This window comes from Chanodichthys erythropterus, chromosome 19 (assembly GCF_024489055.1).
Source record: "Chanodichthys erythropterus isolate Z2021 chromosome 19, ASM2448905v1, whole genome shotgun sequence".
Classification (NCBI taxonomy): domain Eukaryota; kingdom Metazoa; phylum Chordata; class Actinopteri; order Cypriniformes; family Xenocyprididae; genus Chanodichthys; species Chanodichthys erythropterus.
This window is the reverse complement of record NC_090239.1, coordinates 4,555,662-4,569,554: the sequence shown is the minus strand read 5'-3', so window position 1 is coordinate 4,569,554 and position 13,893 is coordinate 4,555,662. Positions and strand designations below refer to the sequence as shown.

Below are 13,893 nucleotides of genomic sequence, written 5' to 3'. Positions count from 1 at the left end.
TTGCCCAACATGCAGAGCAGTTTTATTTAACGCAACTATTGTTTAAAAATAACTATATGGCTGGCTTAAAATGAACCTAAAATAGGTTGGAAATTAAAAATCAGATGCATAATTACAAGAGGCAACAATAATAATCAAAAGGTAAACATTTATTAATAAGCAATTTAATAAATGTTTATTATTTAATTATTATTCATTAAACTTATTAATGAAAGTTAATTTTCAACATACTTTGGGTTCATTTTTAACAAGGTATACAGTAACTTTTAAACAATAGTTGAGTTAAATAAAACTACCCAGCAGGTTGGGCAAACATTTAACCCAAACACTGGGTTAAAACAACCCAATTGCTGAGATTGTCCATTTTCAACCCAGCATTTTTAGAGCATAATTTCAACATTTACTAATACTAATTCAAATGTTGTATTTGTTAACATTAGTCAATGCACTGTGAACTAACATGAACAAACAATAAACAGCTGGATTTTTATTAAAGAACATTAACAAAAATGTATAAATACAGTAACAAATGTTTTGCTCATTGTTAGTTCATGTTAGTTAATACATGAAGTAATGTTAACAAATGAGACCTTATTGTAAAGTCTTACAATTTGCATTAAATAAAAGTATAAGATATGATTAAAAAAAAAATGAAAAACAATAAATTATATATCATTAAATTTAAAATATATAACATAAAATATAATCTTAGATGAGTGTCTTCAAAGAAAATAATAAAAAAAAATGCTCCCTTTTAATTCAGTGAGGATTCTGATTTAAAAAGATTAGACATCTTTGTTTGATTCAGAACCTTTGATTTAGATTCAAAATTTGAATCATTTTGAATCAGAATCTTTAAAATGTGAATCTGAATCAAAGACTCTGAAAGTCATAATTATGATTTTACAATAGTAACAATAATCACATTTGTTGTCATTTCTAAACATTTAATACATCTCCTTCAAACTTTAAGGTTTTTAAACTCTTCAAATCTTTCAAATAAGGCTGTCAAGTCAACATTTAAAGTTTGTCTTGACTAACTGAAAAGAACAGTTCTAGGTTTTTGTTTTTTGGCAAATCATTTCCTGTTTACAAATTCAGGAATTAAACTGGATTAGAGGCTTTTGCATCTGAAGTCTTCATATATATATATATATATATATATATATATATATATATATATATACATATACATATACATCTATGGAGAAAATGAATGGATTTGCTCTTTTATGCACTCTTTTAAGTATGAAAGACAGCCTGTTGTACTTGATGTAGTGAACATGATGGAGAAAGGAGGAAAACAACTCCTGGACTGCGTTCAAACACCTCTGTTTACATATCCTCCCTGCTACTGATTACTTCTGGTAGTTCTGAGTGTGTGTGTGTTTTTGCATATGTGTGTGTGTGTGTGTGTGTTTGTCTGCGGTCCTATCAGATGCAGCTCGTGCTCAGCAAGGCCAAAGGCAGTGGGTGGGGACGAGTGTCTGATGGACAGATAGCCCAGTGCAAACGGCTGGCTGATAATTCGCTGATATGCCGTTTCATGTGCCACCGTTTAGATTTGTTTACCATCTTTCCTGTTTCCAAAAGCCCCCTCCCAATCTGCTAACAAAGACCCCACTAGAAGATCGTCCTCTCTGAGCGGTAATGGACTTCCTCGAGAAGTGGACAAGCCTTTTGAAGTGGACGAGAGCAGAACTACAGAAGGGAGGTGAAAGGGAAAAAATCCACTCTTTACAATTTTAAACACTTGCGTCAGAGGTTAATTGCCTCTAAATGTCAGTAATTAGTCTAATGAAGACCTGCGTTTGGTTCCAGCGTGCTTGTGTGCATGAGTGCCAGGATCTAGATGGGCATCTTTACCGCGGCAGCGGGCCGAGTGAGTGAAGGGGCGAGATGACCCCTTTGTCCTTTTGTGCTATGATAAATGACTGTCTCCTCCTCTGTGCGTTTTGTCAGTTTCAGCGCAGTTGAGTCGATACCTTCACCTTGACAAGGAAACTTTGTGATTTATCAGGGCTGCCGGCCAATCAACAGGCTGGAAGCTTGGAGCCCTTGGAGAGCCCGAGAGCACGCTGTGGTCAAAGTCTCGGGGAGCCGAATGGGGCGACGTTGTCACCGGCGTGATAGACAAATGAGTCTCGTTAGAAGTGGCCAAAAAAGTGGGGAGGGGTTCCGAGACGGAGGGAAAAGCAAGAAATAGGAAGCAGAAAAAACGCTTGACTCGTACTAATAACAGAAAGAGTCCAGATCGGTCACGGCGGGTTAAAAGACGAAGCACCCTGTCACGACGCAGCTTTTGAAATTAGCAAATAATGTTCCAGAGTTCTGATAAATGTCTGACGGGCCACCCTCGCAAATCATTTTTTAACATTTTGATGCATGTCTAGAATCCCATCGGAGGAAAGGAAAAGTTTACTGGCCCTCGAATGTGCCGTGACAAATGAAGGCCGGTAAGTGTACGATTTCTGTATGAAGTATAGTTCATTTTCGCCAATTCTGGTAAATGGGTGTCACTGATTAGGACAAATAGTCTGGAAGGGTGATAGCTCCTGCCGTACGTCTCTATTCCTCTTTCTCTTTCTCTCCCTGGCCTCCAGTGGAGCGTTAAGGCCGTGGTCACCAGTGACCATGCCTAAATAGAAAGCAATAGCTTTGATGCAATTAGAGTCCGACGTTGAGCTTTATTTATGGCTGGTGTCATTGTTCGGAATCGTTTGTAAAAGCGCTCAGGAGGCCTGCCTCCGTTAAAGTGTCTATTAGAGCCAGAGCGCTCACATACATATATATCTTAATTTATATCTCTCACTTTCCCCTTGTTAGGAGCCAAAGGAGATCATTGCTGCCTCCAAATTTGGGTCATAGAGACGGACGGAATGTATTCCCACGCATACTCTGTCATTCCAATTTGTTTATAGGCATGTTCCTGCTTATCTTTTAAGGTACTTTTGAGACCAAGCCTCCCAAAAAAGGTTCTGTGCAAAAAAAATAAAAATAAATTGTGGCCAAAAAAAAAGGTTTGCCACTTATGATAGCATATAAATATATATATAAATATATATATATATATATATATATATATATATATATATATATATATATATATATATATATATATATATATATATATATATATATATATATTCAATAAATAGAGTACAAACATTTTTTTTTATATTTTATATTTTAATATTTAAAATATATATATATATTTAATTACAAATAAAAAATGTGTGTTCTGGCCCAAATTCTCATTTCAAGAGGAAATACATTAACACACACACACACACACACACACAAAATAAAAAACACTACACTCATCAAGCCATTTCACGAGGAATTTAAAGGGAACATCTGGATGGGCTTTTTAAAATAGCCAGATCAGCTAAAGAGAGCATTTGTGAGTTGAGAGCTATTGGCAAAGGGACAAACACAGCCGTCCGGCTTTGATTTTTTTTCTCTCTTTTTTTATGGACCCTTCTGACAAGCTGTTCCATGCCAGACCTGATCAATGGATAACCAATACAGGTATCAGATGGCGCAGCGGTGGCCTTGTGTTAACAAAAGACACGATCGTACAAACATACAAGGTTAAAGATGAAAAAAATAACAGAACACGCAGTTCTTTGAAGGATACAAAGGGATGCAGACTCAATAAACCACTGCAGTGTTTCCTTTTAAATGAAGACGCTAAGAGCCTGGAGCTGTAAATAGCCTGACTAACACACACACACACACACACACACACACACACACACACACACACACACACACACACACACACACACACACGTGGTAGATCAGAGTGTTAATGGACGGCTATTGAATAACACATTGTTTTAGGCCCAGTTCTGGCAGCTCATAAACTACCGAGACCCTCTCGCGTGTTTGCGTAACCTTACGGGATGCCGACATCCCATCACAGGCCCTCTTTAATGTCCCCAGGTCTTGGTGGATCTCTGCGGCGTGTTTAATTTCACTGCTGTTTAGCTGTGTCAAAGCAAGAGGCGTTGGAGAGTACCGGAGGACATTAGGAGCCGCTTTCAGAGTCTGAGCAGAGTAATTTGTTTAAAGAGCATTGACCTCTGAGACAGGCGGCTTGTGTTGGCCATGATGGAGGAGAATTATCGACTCTTAAAGTAGCACGACACTCTGACAGGAGATTGCCACCACATCTGAGCGAACACGAAGGACCTTTTACAACACCTTCAGCACTGACACTATTCACAGGGCGATGAAGAACATACCACCCCAAAATTATATTTAGTTTAAATGTGTAATGAAGGCTATATTTAGTACCTATTTAGTACATAGTTATGATGATCTGCGACATTATTTTCCAATTAAGTAATTTTTCCATAAATAATAAATAAATGTGTTATAATATACATATGATATATAAAAAAAAAAAAAAAAAAAAAAAAAAATATATATATATATATATATATTATAAATATGCATTCATTGCACAGTGAATGGTTAATCACAGCATACATCACTCAACAGATGGTTGCTGTATGCTAGTAATGATCAGACCCATATCTGAGCGTACTACGCCCCTGCAAAAGGAGGCCACAGCGCTGGATTTAATTGGCCGTGATGTATCAGATGAGAGAGAGGGTGTGTCTGACTCAGAAAAAAAAAAGAAAATGTTGTGACACCCAACAAAAACACAGTTTATAACTATTTAAAAATTATTTTGTAAAATATCCAGGCCTTACACAATTTAGCAAATACACACAAAAAGAGAGAGAGAGAGAGCGAGCGAGCTAATGCTTTTAGCATTTCCAGTTCAAAGCGGCTGTTTATGAACTAATTACAGGCATAAACTCAAGCAATTTGTTTCGATCAATATCACTTACAAGAGTTTAAGAACTGAAAATAGGAAAAGAGAGGTAAAAACGGAAAATATTGAATGAACACAACATAAGCAAAATGCACCTCTGAGCTTTGCTAAAAGAAAATAATCATAATTACAATCATTACAAGTACTGTTTTTGATATAGTCTCTTATTTAAGAACATTCATTAATAAATATGCTTTGAAGGGGAATTTAATTGACTTGAAATGTCAACCAGTTTGATAAAGCCTTATAACAGCATGAAAGGAATCCAGCCTAGCGTGTGCATGCGCGCGTGTGTGTGTGTGTGTGTGTGTGTTCTGATTTGCCTGTCATTTGTGACCTCAGAGAGGGAGGTGAGGCATTATGGGGATTGGAGTTCAGAAGATGAGAGGGACGGGGCGTGTAGTCTGTGACTTCCCTTCTTTAATTCGAGGGGATAATTAACTAAGTCCTCAAAATCTCCGCCAGTAATTATATCTCCTCACTGATGAGCAGGAACAAGGATCAGTGAGGGAAAACAAACAAACATTTCATGAAGACAGGGGAAGGTGGGGGTGACAGACGCTGGATTGTCTTCTATGACGGCCTCCACTAAACTTTGAGTAGGCAATATAATTATACAGTATAAACATACATATATATATATATATATATATATATATATATATATATATATATATATATATATATATATATATTGTAGATATAAACTATATTTATAGCACTGAATGTATAAACAGATTAGATAGATTTAGATAGATAGATAGATAGATAGATAGATAGATAGATAGATAGATAGATAGATAGATAGATAGATAGATAGATAGATAGATAGATAGATAGATAGATAGATAGATAGATAGATAGATAGATAGATAGATAGATAGATAGATATAGATAGATAACTTTATAATAATATAATAAAGATATAATAACTTTTACTATCTTTCGATTCAGAAACATTGATAACTTTTTTCACATTTTAAATCTGAATCAAATATTCTGATTAAAAAAGATTCAAATTTCAAATCTGAATCAAAGATTGTAAATCAAAAAAAGAAAACATGCCAAACTTTGAATCAAAAGTTTATATAACAGTTGCCAAATCCTGATATGTGACAACCCACAATCCTGTACATTGCTCAACACTTGATTGGAAGAATAAAAATAGCATCTGATAAAGCGGTTAAAAGTAAATTAATTTATGAAGGTAAACTTTTTTTTTAATGGTGATTTATATGCCAAATAAGTATTGTAGTAATTAAATATTTGTTAATCTCTTTAGAACTTTAAATTGATTCAAGTCTAGATTCTAAGACATTATGGGCTTTAAAAACCTCTCAGTCTTCTAAAAGAAGTGCCTTCATTGAAAAAAAAATGCTGCATGTCAAGTAATTGACTGACTGGGCAGCAAAACAGCTGTTTTGGTTTCTGACACAGAAACTTTGGTCGGAAACTAGGCCTACCACGATCAATTTTTGTTAGGGCTGATGACGCAAATGTTCGTCAAAACATTATAATGTGTGCTGAATTTGACACTGACTCCCTGTTTTGTGCTTATTAGCATTAGCACATGTTTAGTTCCCGAGTCTCTGTGGCTTTAACGATGGCAGACATTAATGTCTGAGCAGGTCTGGTATTAGCCGGCCCTGTGTTCTCGGGTTTCATTATCGCAGGGGCTTGTTGGCCTCTGCCCTGCCCCTGCTGAGAGGGTTAAATGTGGGAGGGAGAATCGGCCCGTAGCCTCGGTGGGGCTGAGATGGGGAACAGCTGCCTGGGGGGACCGGGGCCCCTTCCTCACCTCCCTCTCTCTCTCTCTCTCCCTCTCTCTCTCCTTGACATTCCTGAGTGTGAGAGTAATTCCTGATGATTATCTCATTGTCCTACTCAATTTGGGATCAGACACACTGCTTCCAGGTCAAACACGGTGTGACCGTGTAACCTCCAGTATCAGCTGTACCGAGGGAGAGATTACGCTCATCTAAGACCACGTAAAAACAAAATCCACCCGGACACACAAAGCACAACCTTGTGAGCTGGTCACACATACGTATGCACACATGAGTAACCTGGGCACCAAGAAACACTAGTGTTTTTGTGCAAAGTAGAGGACAGGGTGCAGGAGAAAGGGGTCAGGGATGTGTTATCAGGGTTTGCGATTAACTGGAGTTGGCAGCTGCTCCCAGCTCCAATGCCCTGCGTTATGATATAGGGTTACAGAGGCATGCATCTCACACCGGTTGGGGTTTAGCACTTAAAGATGAAGCCAAAGCAAATGTAGGGAACCAACACACAAACCAACTGATATAACTGCAACTCACCTGTATACACGAATCGTCCTGGCGCACCTTTGCAGAACTGCTTTGACTTGTAGGACAGGGTGACTTCTACAACGCCCGGGATGTGTCTTGGAGGAGTCTGCACTCGGATGGCATGGGGCGTAATGAGCTTTGAGAGACAATGGGTGACCTGGTTAGGACCATGCAAACTACACCAATTGTTGCATAGTTTTGAACACCTGGCATGCAATGAAAACATTTAACCAATGAGCTCCAGTGCTTGACTAATTGTCAAGTATCCTGTCAGGTAGAAACTAAACCTTCAGAAATGAATCTGGCCCATAGTGTTTCCATGTTTGAGAGTCAAAGTCAGCAAAAGATATTACTGTAGCTCAGAAATGGGGTGTTACCAGCTAAAAAAGACAGTGGGCAAACTCGGTTAGGACCAAGCTAATTGTTGCATAGATTTGAATGCCTGAGTGGTAAAGTAACCTGTCAAGTAGAAGCCATTCAAAACCCAACCAGCAAAAAAAAAAAAACGTTTTTCTCCTCGCTTTAGAGTTAACGTCAGCAAATAGTCCTTGGATTACACCGAGCTCAGGAAAGGCCAAGGGGCAGGAGTCCTGTTAAAATCACCTCCATATGTCTTTCCTTCACTGTTTTCCTTGCTTTCCCTTGCTCGTTTTTCCCCCTCTGAGATATTTCACCCCTAATTGTTCAATTGTTTTGCAAGACCTCACGGTTCGGCGAGGAACGCGGCGGAGGCCTCTGTGGACTTATTGTGGGGCTGTTTAGCATGCAGTTTGTTTATCTAACTCCTTATCTGCTCTTGTGATTAAACTAGGAAAAGAAAAATAATAAAATAAAATCGAATAAACAAACGCTGATTGGCTCGTTGAGGCTCCAACCGACAAATATATGCCAGACAGCTTTATCAACTCATAAAGGAACACACTAACCTGAAGTCTTTATTAGCTCCGAACTAATTACGACGCAGCTTCGGCATCCCTTTAGTTCACTCTTATTTATATGTTTATGTGGCGTGAAATGAACAAAAAGTAAATGTACAGAGACAATAAACGGACGGCGGCATAATTGCATTAAACCTGGAAGAAGCAGGGCTTCATAAACTGTGTATAATCACAGTTTTCACGTAATCACTTTTTATAGAATCTAATGAAGTTCATTAGAAGGCTGTTACAGAAATAAATGGCTGGGCAAATATCTCGTGCACAATAAAATGAATTATCTGGTTTTATGCCAAAGTCTTACCTCACTCCATACTAGCATGGTGCCGAACACGACCTGTAGTCCATCGAAGAAGTTATCGCCAATGATGATGACCGTGGCTCCTCCAGTGGTCCAGCCTTCACTGGGGCTAATGGCCTTTATGCACGGGGTAGCTGCTTATAACAGGACAAAAAGCACAACTCTTAGGATCCCGTTTTTGTATGGACACACCCTAGCCACATGCAGATCATTCACATGCTGAGGATAAGTAAACAAAGCATGAATGATTTGGGCCACGTAGAAACAAAATGCCTGCGTCAGCCATTAAACTGTTCACTAACACAATGAGAGGGAAAAGAAAACATCTACTGACGCGGCTAGTGTCCGTTCGTACAGATACGTTAGAGCAAATGCGGCCGTTGCTGATGATTAAGCACTGTGCATGCTAGGACCGTCGATTTATCTGTCTGGCTTTCACAGATCTGAGATCAGTCAATCAAAAGGTCGTGGAGCAAAGCACAGGCGGCGGGACAGCAAAAAAAGCGGGACTTCGATTTTTCATGCACCCGCTAATTGGGTCGAGCCTTTTTATCCCCAAAACTTGCCTTTGGTTTACAAACTTCCAACTTTCCCCTAATCTCCCCGGGTCTCTTATCTTTTGGTAATGAGTACTTTCTGCCTTTTTAGGTCTTTAAAATCAGATTTTAGGGTCAATGATGAGATGGGATTTGTGAGTTTAAGGTTTAAATCGGTAAGCTATCATGCTAATGGTGATGTACACATGTTCTTAAATGAGAGAATGAGGTCGTGGTTCTGACCCCGCCTTTGTCGTGAAGTTAGCCAATGGCTCATTAGCATACATTATTGTACTGCCCCCCTCCACCCCCACGGAGGCGAGGGGTGCTACCATAGTTGTAAGCGGTCGGAGGCCCAGGGCGACTCGACCCCCCGTTAACATCTTAGCACTGTGTGCTTTGATCAGCTTTTCCTCTTCACTCTGTTGACTCTGTTCTGCCACCCCCTCCAAAGCACCTCTCGAATACGAACTCCCGTGCAAAGAGAGCGCGAATATGACAACACACTGCTAATACTGTCCAACAATTCAACCGCAACAGTAGCCCTTCACCTTGAGCTGTTTTCATTTTATTTTACGGCTTTCCAGCCCCGCTCCCTTCATTTCTTTTCCAGGGAAAAACAATAGCATTGTGCTTTTAGATTTTAAGGTCTCAGAGAGGTTATTAATAATGCACAGAAGATGGTTGGCCTCTTTGGAAACCCTCTCAGCTTAAAATCTCTCCCCTCCATTAAAAGTGTCTGACATCATTTTCATCAGCCCGCAGACTCTGACATCATTTTATAACCAAAAAATATTCAATACGCCTCTTATGCCAATACTAATGCTGCTCTCACATTATTATTTTTTTTAATGATTTAAATGGAATAACACTATTAACCTATATATTTGAATAAATTATAGAATTTTACATACAGTAAATCAAATTGATATTAATGTTTTTTTTTTTTAAATTAACACAATTTAATAGTATAATATACAGTAAATAATTGTTCAATAATTGACAATGGGGCTGGGATGTTGAATTAATATACCATTAAAAAAATGCATTCTGGGTAATATTTGTCATTTTAAGAAAAGAGGCCAACAGGCTCTCAAAAACAACAAATAATATTACCCAGAATGCATTGTAATATACAGAAGTAATATACTGAAAAAACAATGCGTTCTAAGTAATATTTTGTTGTTTTTGAGAAAGTATTCTATAGGTTACTGTCTCGAAAATGACACATAATATTACCCAGAATGCATTGTTTTACGGTATATTACTGTTTCAATGGAAAGCGGTATTTTACTGTGTTTTTTTAGTTATTTTTTACAGTATATATATTTATATATATATATATATATATATATATATATATATATATATATATATATATATATATATATATATATATATATATATATATATATATATATATATATATATGTATGATCTTTATGGCAGTCTAGTCTTTATATGGCTTCTGGTCCTGTATTGCCCATTTAATTCCTCGCAAGGTGAAAACCAGAAGTTGGATCGCTGATCTGGGACATGTTACATGCCAAGTTTAATACTTGAGGTTAGGGGTTTGTACAAGTACTTACTAAGCTCCACCAATAATGCAATAAATGATATATTTATGACCGTTACATGAGGTAAACCTGTAGGGTTAAGCCCTTGTGTGTGCAGGTGTTTCTCTCTCATGTCTCTCTGCTGTTCTAGCGGCCCTAGTTAATCAACATTAGGTATTGTTGTGTAGAACAGCCCAGACAAGGCAGCTCTCTTTGTTTGCCTTAATGTTGGACTAGTGGAGGTTATATTTACTCATTCCTCTCAGCTCCCAGAGCACCAGAAGCCCTGAGCTTGCTCTCTCTCTTACACACACATACACACACACACTGGGAGCTTGCCCTTAACTAGAGCTGTTGACTTCATGCTAATAAGTTCATACAAATTTTCATTTCTGAGGCTTGGGAATGACATTTGCTTTTCTTAATTGCAGGCAGAGCGTTTGAAAGAGGATCAAGTCTCCAAAGACAGACACGACTCCTCATAGGGACTGACCTTCATCAGCGCAACCAATTATAGCAAATCATTCACCAAAAATTACAGTAAACAAATTTACTTTGTGTAGGTGAGCAGAAGGAAGGGGCTGCTTGCACGTGAGCGTGTCTGCGTGTGTGCGAGGTGAGAACGGGCCCACGAGAGGGGCAGTCTGGCAGCTGTGGCCTGAGATCACCACGCATTGCCTCGGAATTCGCAACGCTCCCCCCCGCCATCCTAGAGAAAGGGCTGCCAGACCTCTCCCCTCTCCGCCGCGGAGCATTTGCATACATTCTGCTTGAATATAGAGAGGGAACATGTGTTGAATGGGAAGCATAAAGGAGTGAATTACACAGCCTGTGTTCGTCAGCTAATGATATACGTGCGAAATGCACTCAAGCGGATGATGGAAATTGGAGAAAGCAGACATGGTCTATGGCGGCCCGGAGAGGCCAAGTTCAACACTCCACTAGGAAGTGACGGGCAGGAACGTGTTTTAACAAGGGAGAACAATTTAGCAGGGGATGTGGCTCGGGTTATGTTCGGAATAGCATACTGACATATTACCTGATTATTTCTGCAGTGAATCACCTGGCTGGATCATATATATTATGTACACATACATACACATTTATTTATTTATTTTAAGGTATGATATTACTTGTTGTAACCCAAAATATATATAAAATAGTAAGTATTATATTATTTAATATTTAATATAATATTTCAAATTATGATATTAGTTGTTGCAACCAAAAATTGCTTGATTTTTACACACAAATTTATAAAAAAAAAAAAAAATTTAAAAAAAAATCCAAGATGATAATTGGATGCTACTTACATGCAACATAATGAGATACCTAGTTTTAAATAATAGTATCTAGTTTACATGTCATCAAGACAGGAAAAGTATGGTAACATTTGTCATAGAATAAAAACAAATGCTTAATTAATATATTAGGCTCGCGAAAAGGAATCTGCATGCATGTTTGCATTATTGAATAATTTTGCGGTAGTTCTTTACGCTCAGAGAAATCGCTGGCTTTGTTTCATCGGGCTTCCTCTGGCTGAAGTGGACGGTCAACAAGCAAGACTGTGTGTGTGTGTGTTTTCCCGTGTGTATTGTTTACAGAACACCACGGCGTCTTGGTGTGAAGCTTTAATCAGACTTGAGTCGTCTTCCATGGCAACATGGCGGCCGGCGTGTTTGTCACCTTCTTCGCTGCACTCCCCAATATTGAGGCACTCTAACAGGTCCCATCCTGCCTGCTGCAACCTTCCTTTGTTCCAGCGCGTAAAATGTCTTGTAATTGTGCAGGGGATGTCCAGATGGCAGGCTGATCCCGGCGCTGATGGGATTAGAGCTCTTACCTCACGTCGGCCCATCTGTCCTCTCTAACTGGCTACGGCCTCACAGACGCCGACCGCTCGTCTTTATTGCATAAACCTAACAACATTACCGCCACTTGGTATGCAAATCAACCCGGAGCTGTAGGCCCAGACCGGAGGGGGTGCGTGCATGCGCCGCAAGAGAGACTTTCTTTTTCTTGCTCTAAATGTCTTCCTTCTCTTTTTGGTCTTGTGCATCACTATATTTCTTTGCTTTCGAGGAATTAACACTAAATGGTTTCCAAATCAGGGAATTTGTGCATTTGGACCAGGGAGGGAGGACGGGGGTGTTGATTGTGTATGTTGTGTCTGGCTATGTGCAGATGGGGCCGTTTGGATCCGAGTGTGTGCGCGCATGTTCGCGCCTGTGTGAATTTGTACATATGTTTCTGCATGGTGTATCTAAATGGCGCTAATGCAAAAGAAACCCTCCTATAGTGTGCGCTCGCCTCTTTCTCCTCCCCCAGGTTTCATTCTCCAGCTGTAAATAATGAAAGGGGCTCATGTGCTCGGAGAGCACAGCAACGGTGAGGGTCCGCTGGGCCATGCGGAGGGAATTACTTTAAGTTGAAGATCAGAAGGCAGAGTAAATTCACTGTCCGGGAAAATTCGCCTGAATTAGATGATTAGATAAAAGTGTGAGAGGACAGGAGAAACGGTAGGACCTCCCCGTGGCCGCTTTCGTGCTCTCTCGGCTTGCATTTATCACTTTCAAGAATGTGTTTCTAATCTAAACCACCCTGTATCTGCACCGCAGACCTGGACTTGACCGTAAATATGGACGAATTTATATTTTACGACTATATATCCTGTACATGTGTGCTAGGAGCTATCCTCCGCCAGAATGGAAAGAGATGACAGCTTGAACCTTTCTCTAGTTTCCTTCTCCGCCAAATGATAAGTCTTAAACATTCTCTCGAGTTTAAAGAAGTGATTAAACACCAAGTTCGGATGCTCGGAAACTCTTTCTTTCTGTTTTAACGGCCCCCCGGTCGCTCTTAAAGGGCCAGATATTAGATAGGTAGCTGTAATATTCACTACGGCCCAAATTTGCCATCAGGGGCGGGTGAAACAGCAGGTAACTAAGTGGTGAGAGAACACGTCTGCGAGGCCGGTGGGTGTTTAAGGAGGAGGTGAGCTTTTAAAACAGTCGGAAATTTAAAAGAGTTGTCGGGAATATCGCCACCACTTGTTACAGTGCTGTCAGGATTCACCGCGAGAGGGAATGAATTCATTTAAATTTGACTGTGACTATCATACGTGAGGCCTAATAATGGGTACCAAAGAAAGTTTTGGATGGAAACCATAAAATCATGAATTATGAAACTTTATATAATATATAGATAATATATAGAATACTTTCTCCATGTTCTTCCTCTTCTAATGATAAAACCACTGAAATCCGACCGCAGATGAGCCAAACGATGGTTGTAAACACAGTAATGGAAGCTTAGAAAAAGATTTACAATAAAAAGGACTCTGCCAACCGGGCTTTGAAGAAGGATAGCCTCGGCAGTGTTTGGGTTGGGCCGTGTTTTTTCTTTCT

At 39.3% G+C, this 13,893-nt stretch overlaps 1 protein-coding gene across 9 annotated transcripts in view; it reads right to left on the bottom strand.

Annotated features, from left to right (window-relative positions):
• Positions 1 to 13,893, bottom strand: part of ebf3a (EBF transcription factor 3a) — a 105,540-nt gene that overhangs the window by 21,671 nt on the left and 69,976 nt on the right. For 7 of the 9 annotated variants that reach the window (XM_067368766.1, XM_067368770.1, XM_067368763.1 and 4 more), the window contains exons 9-10: positions 8,398 to 8,531; positions 7,168 to 7,294 (exon numbers count right to left, since the gene is read on the bottom strand). In XM_067368766.1, the coding sequence (XP_067224867.1) occupies positions 7,168 to 7,294; positions 8,398 to 8,531 (261 nt within the window). The remainder of the gene's footprint in view (positions 1 to 7,167; positions 7,295 to 8,397; positions 8,532 to 13,893) is intronic. The other 2 variants (XM_067368764.1, XM_067368768.1) reach the window with 1 other exon arrangement.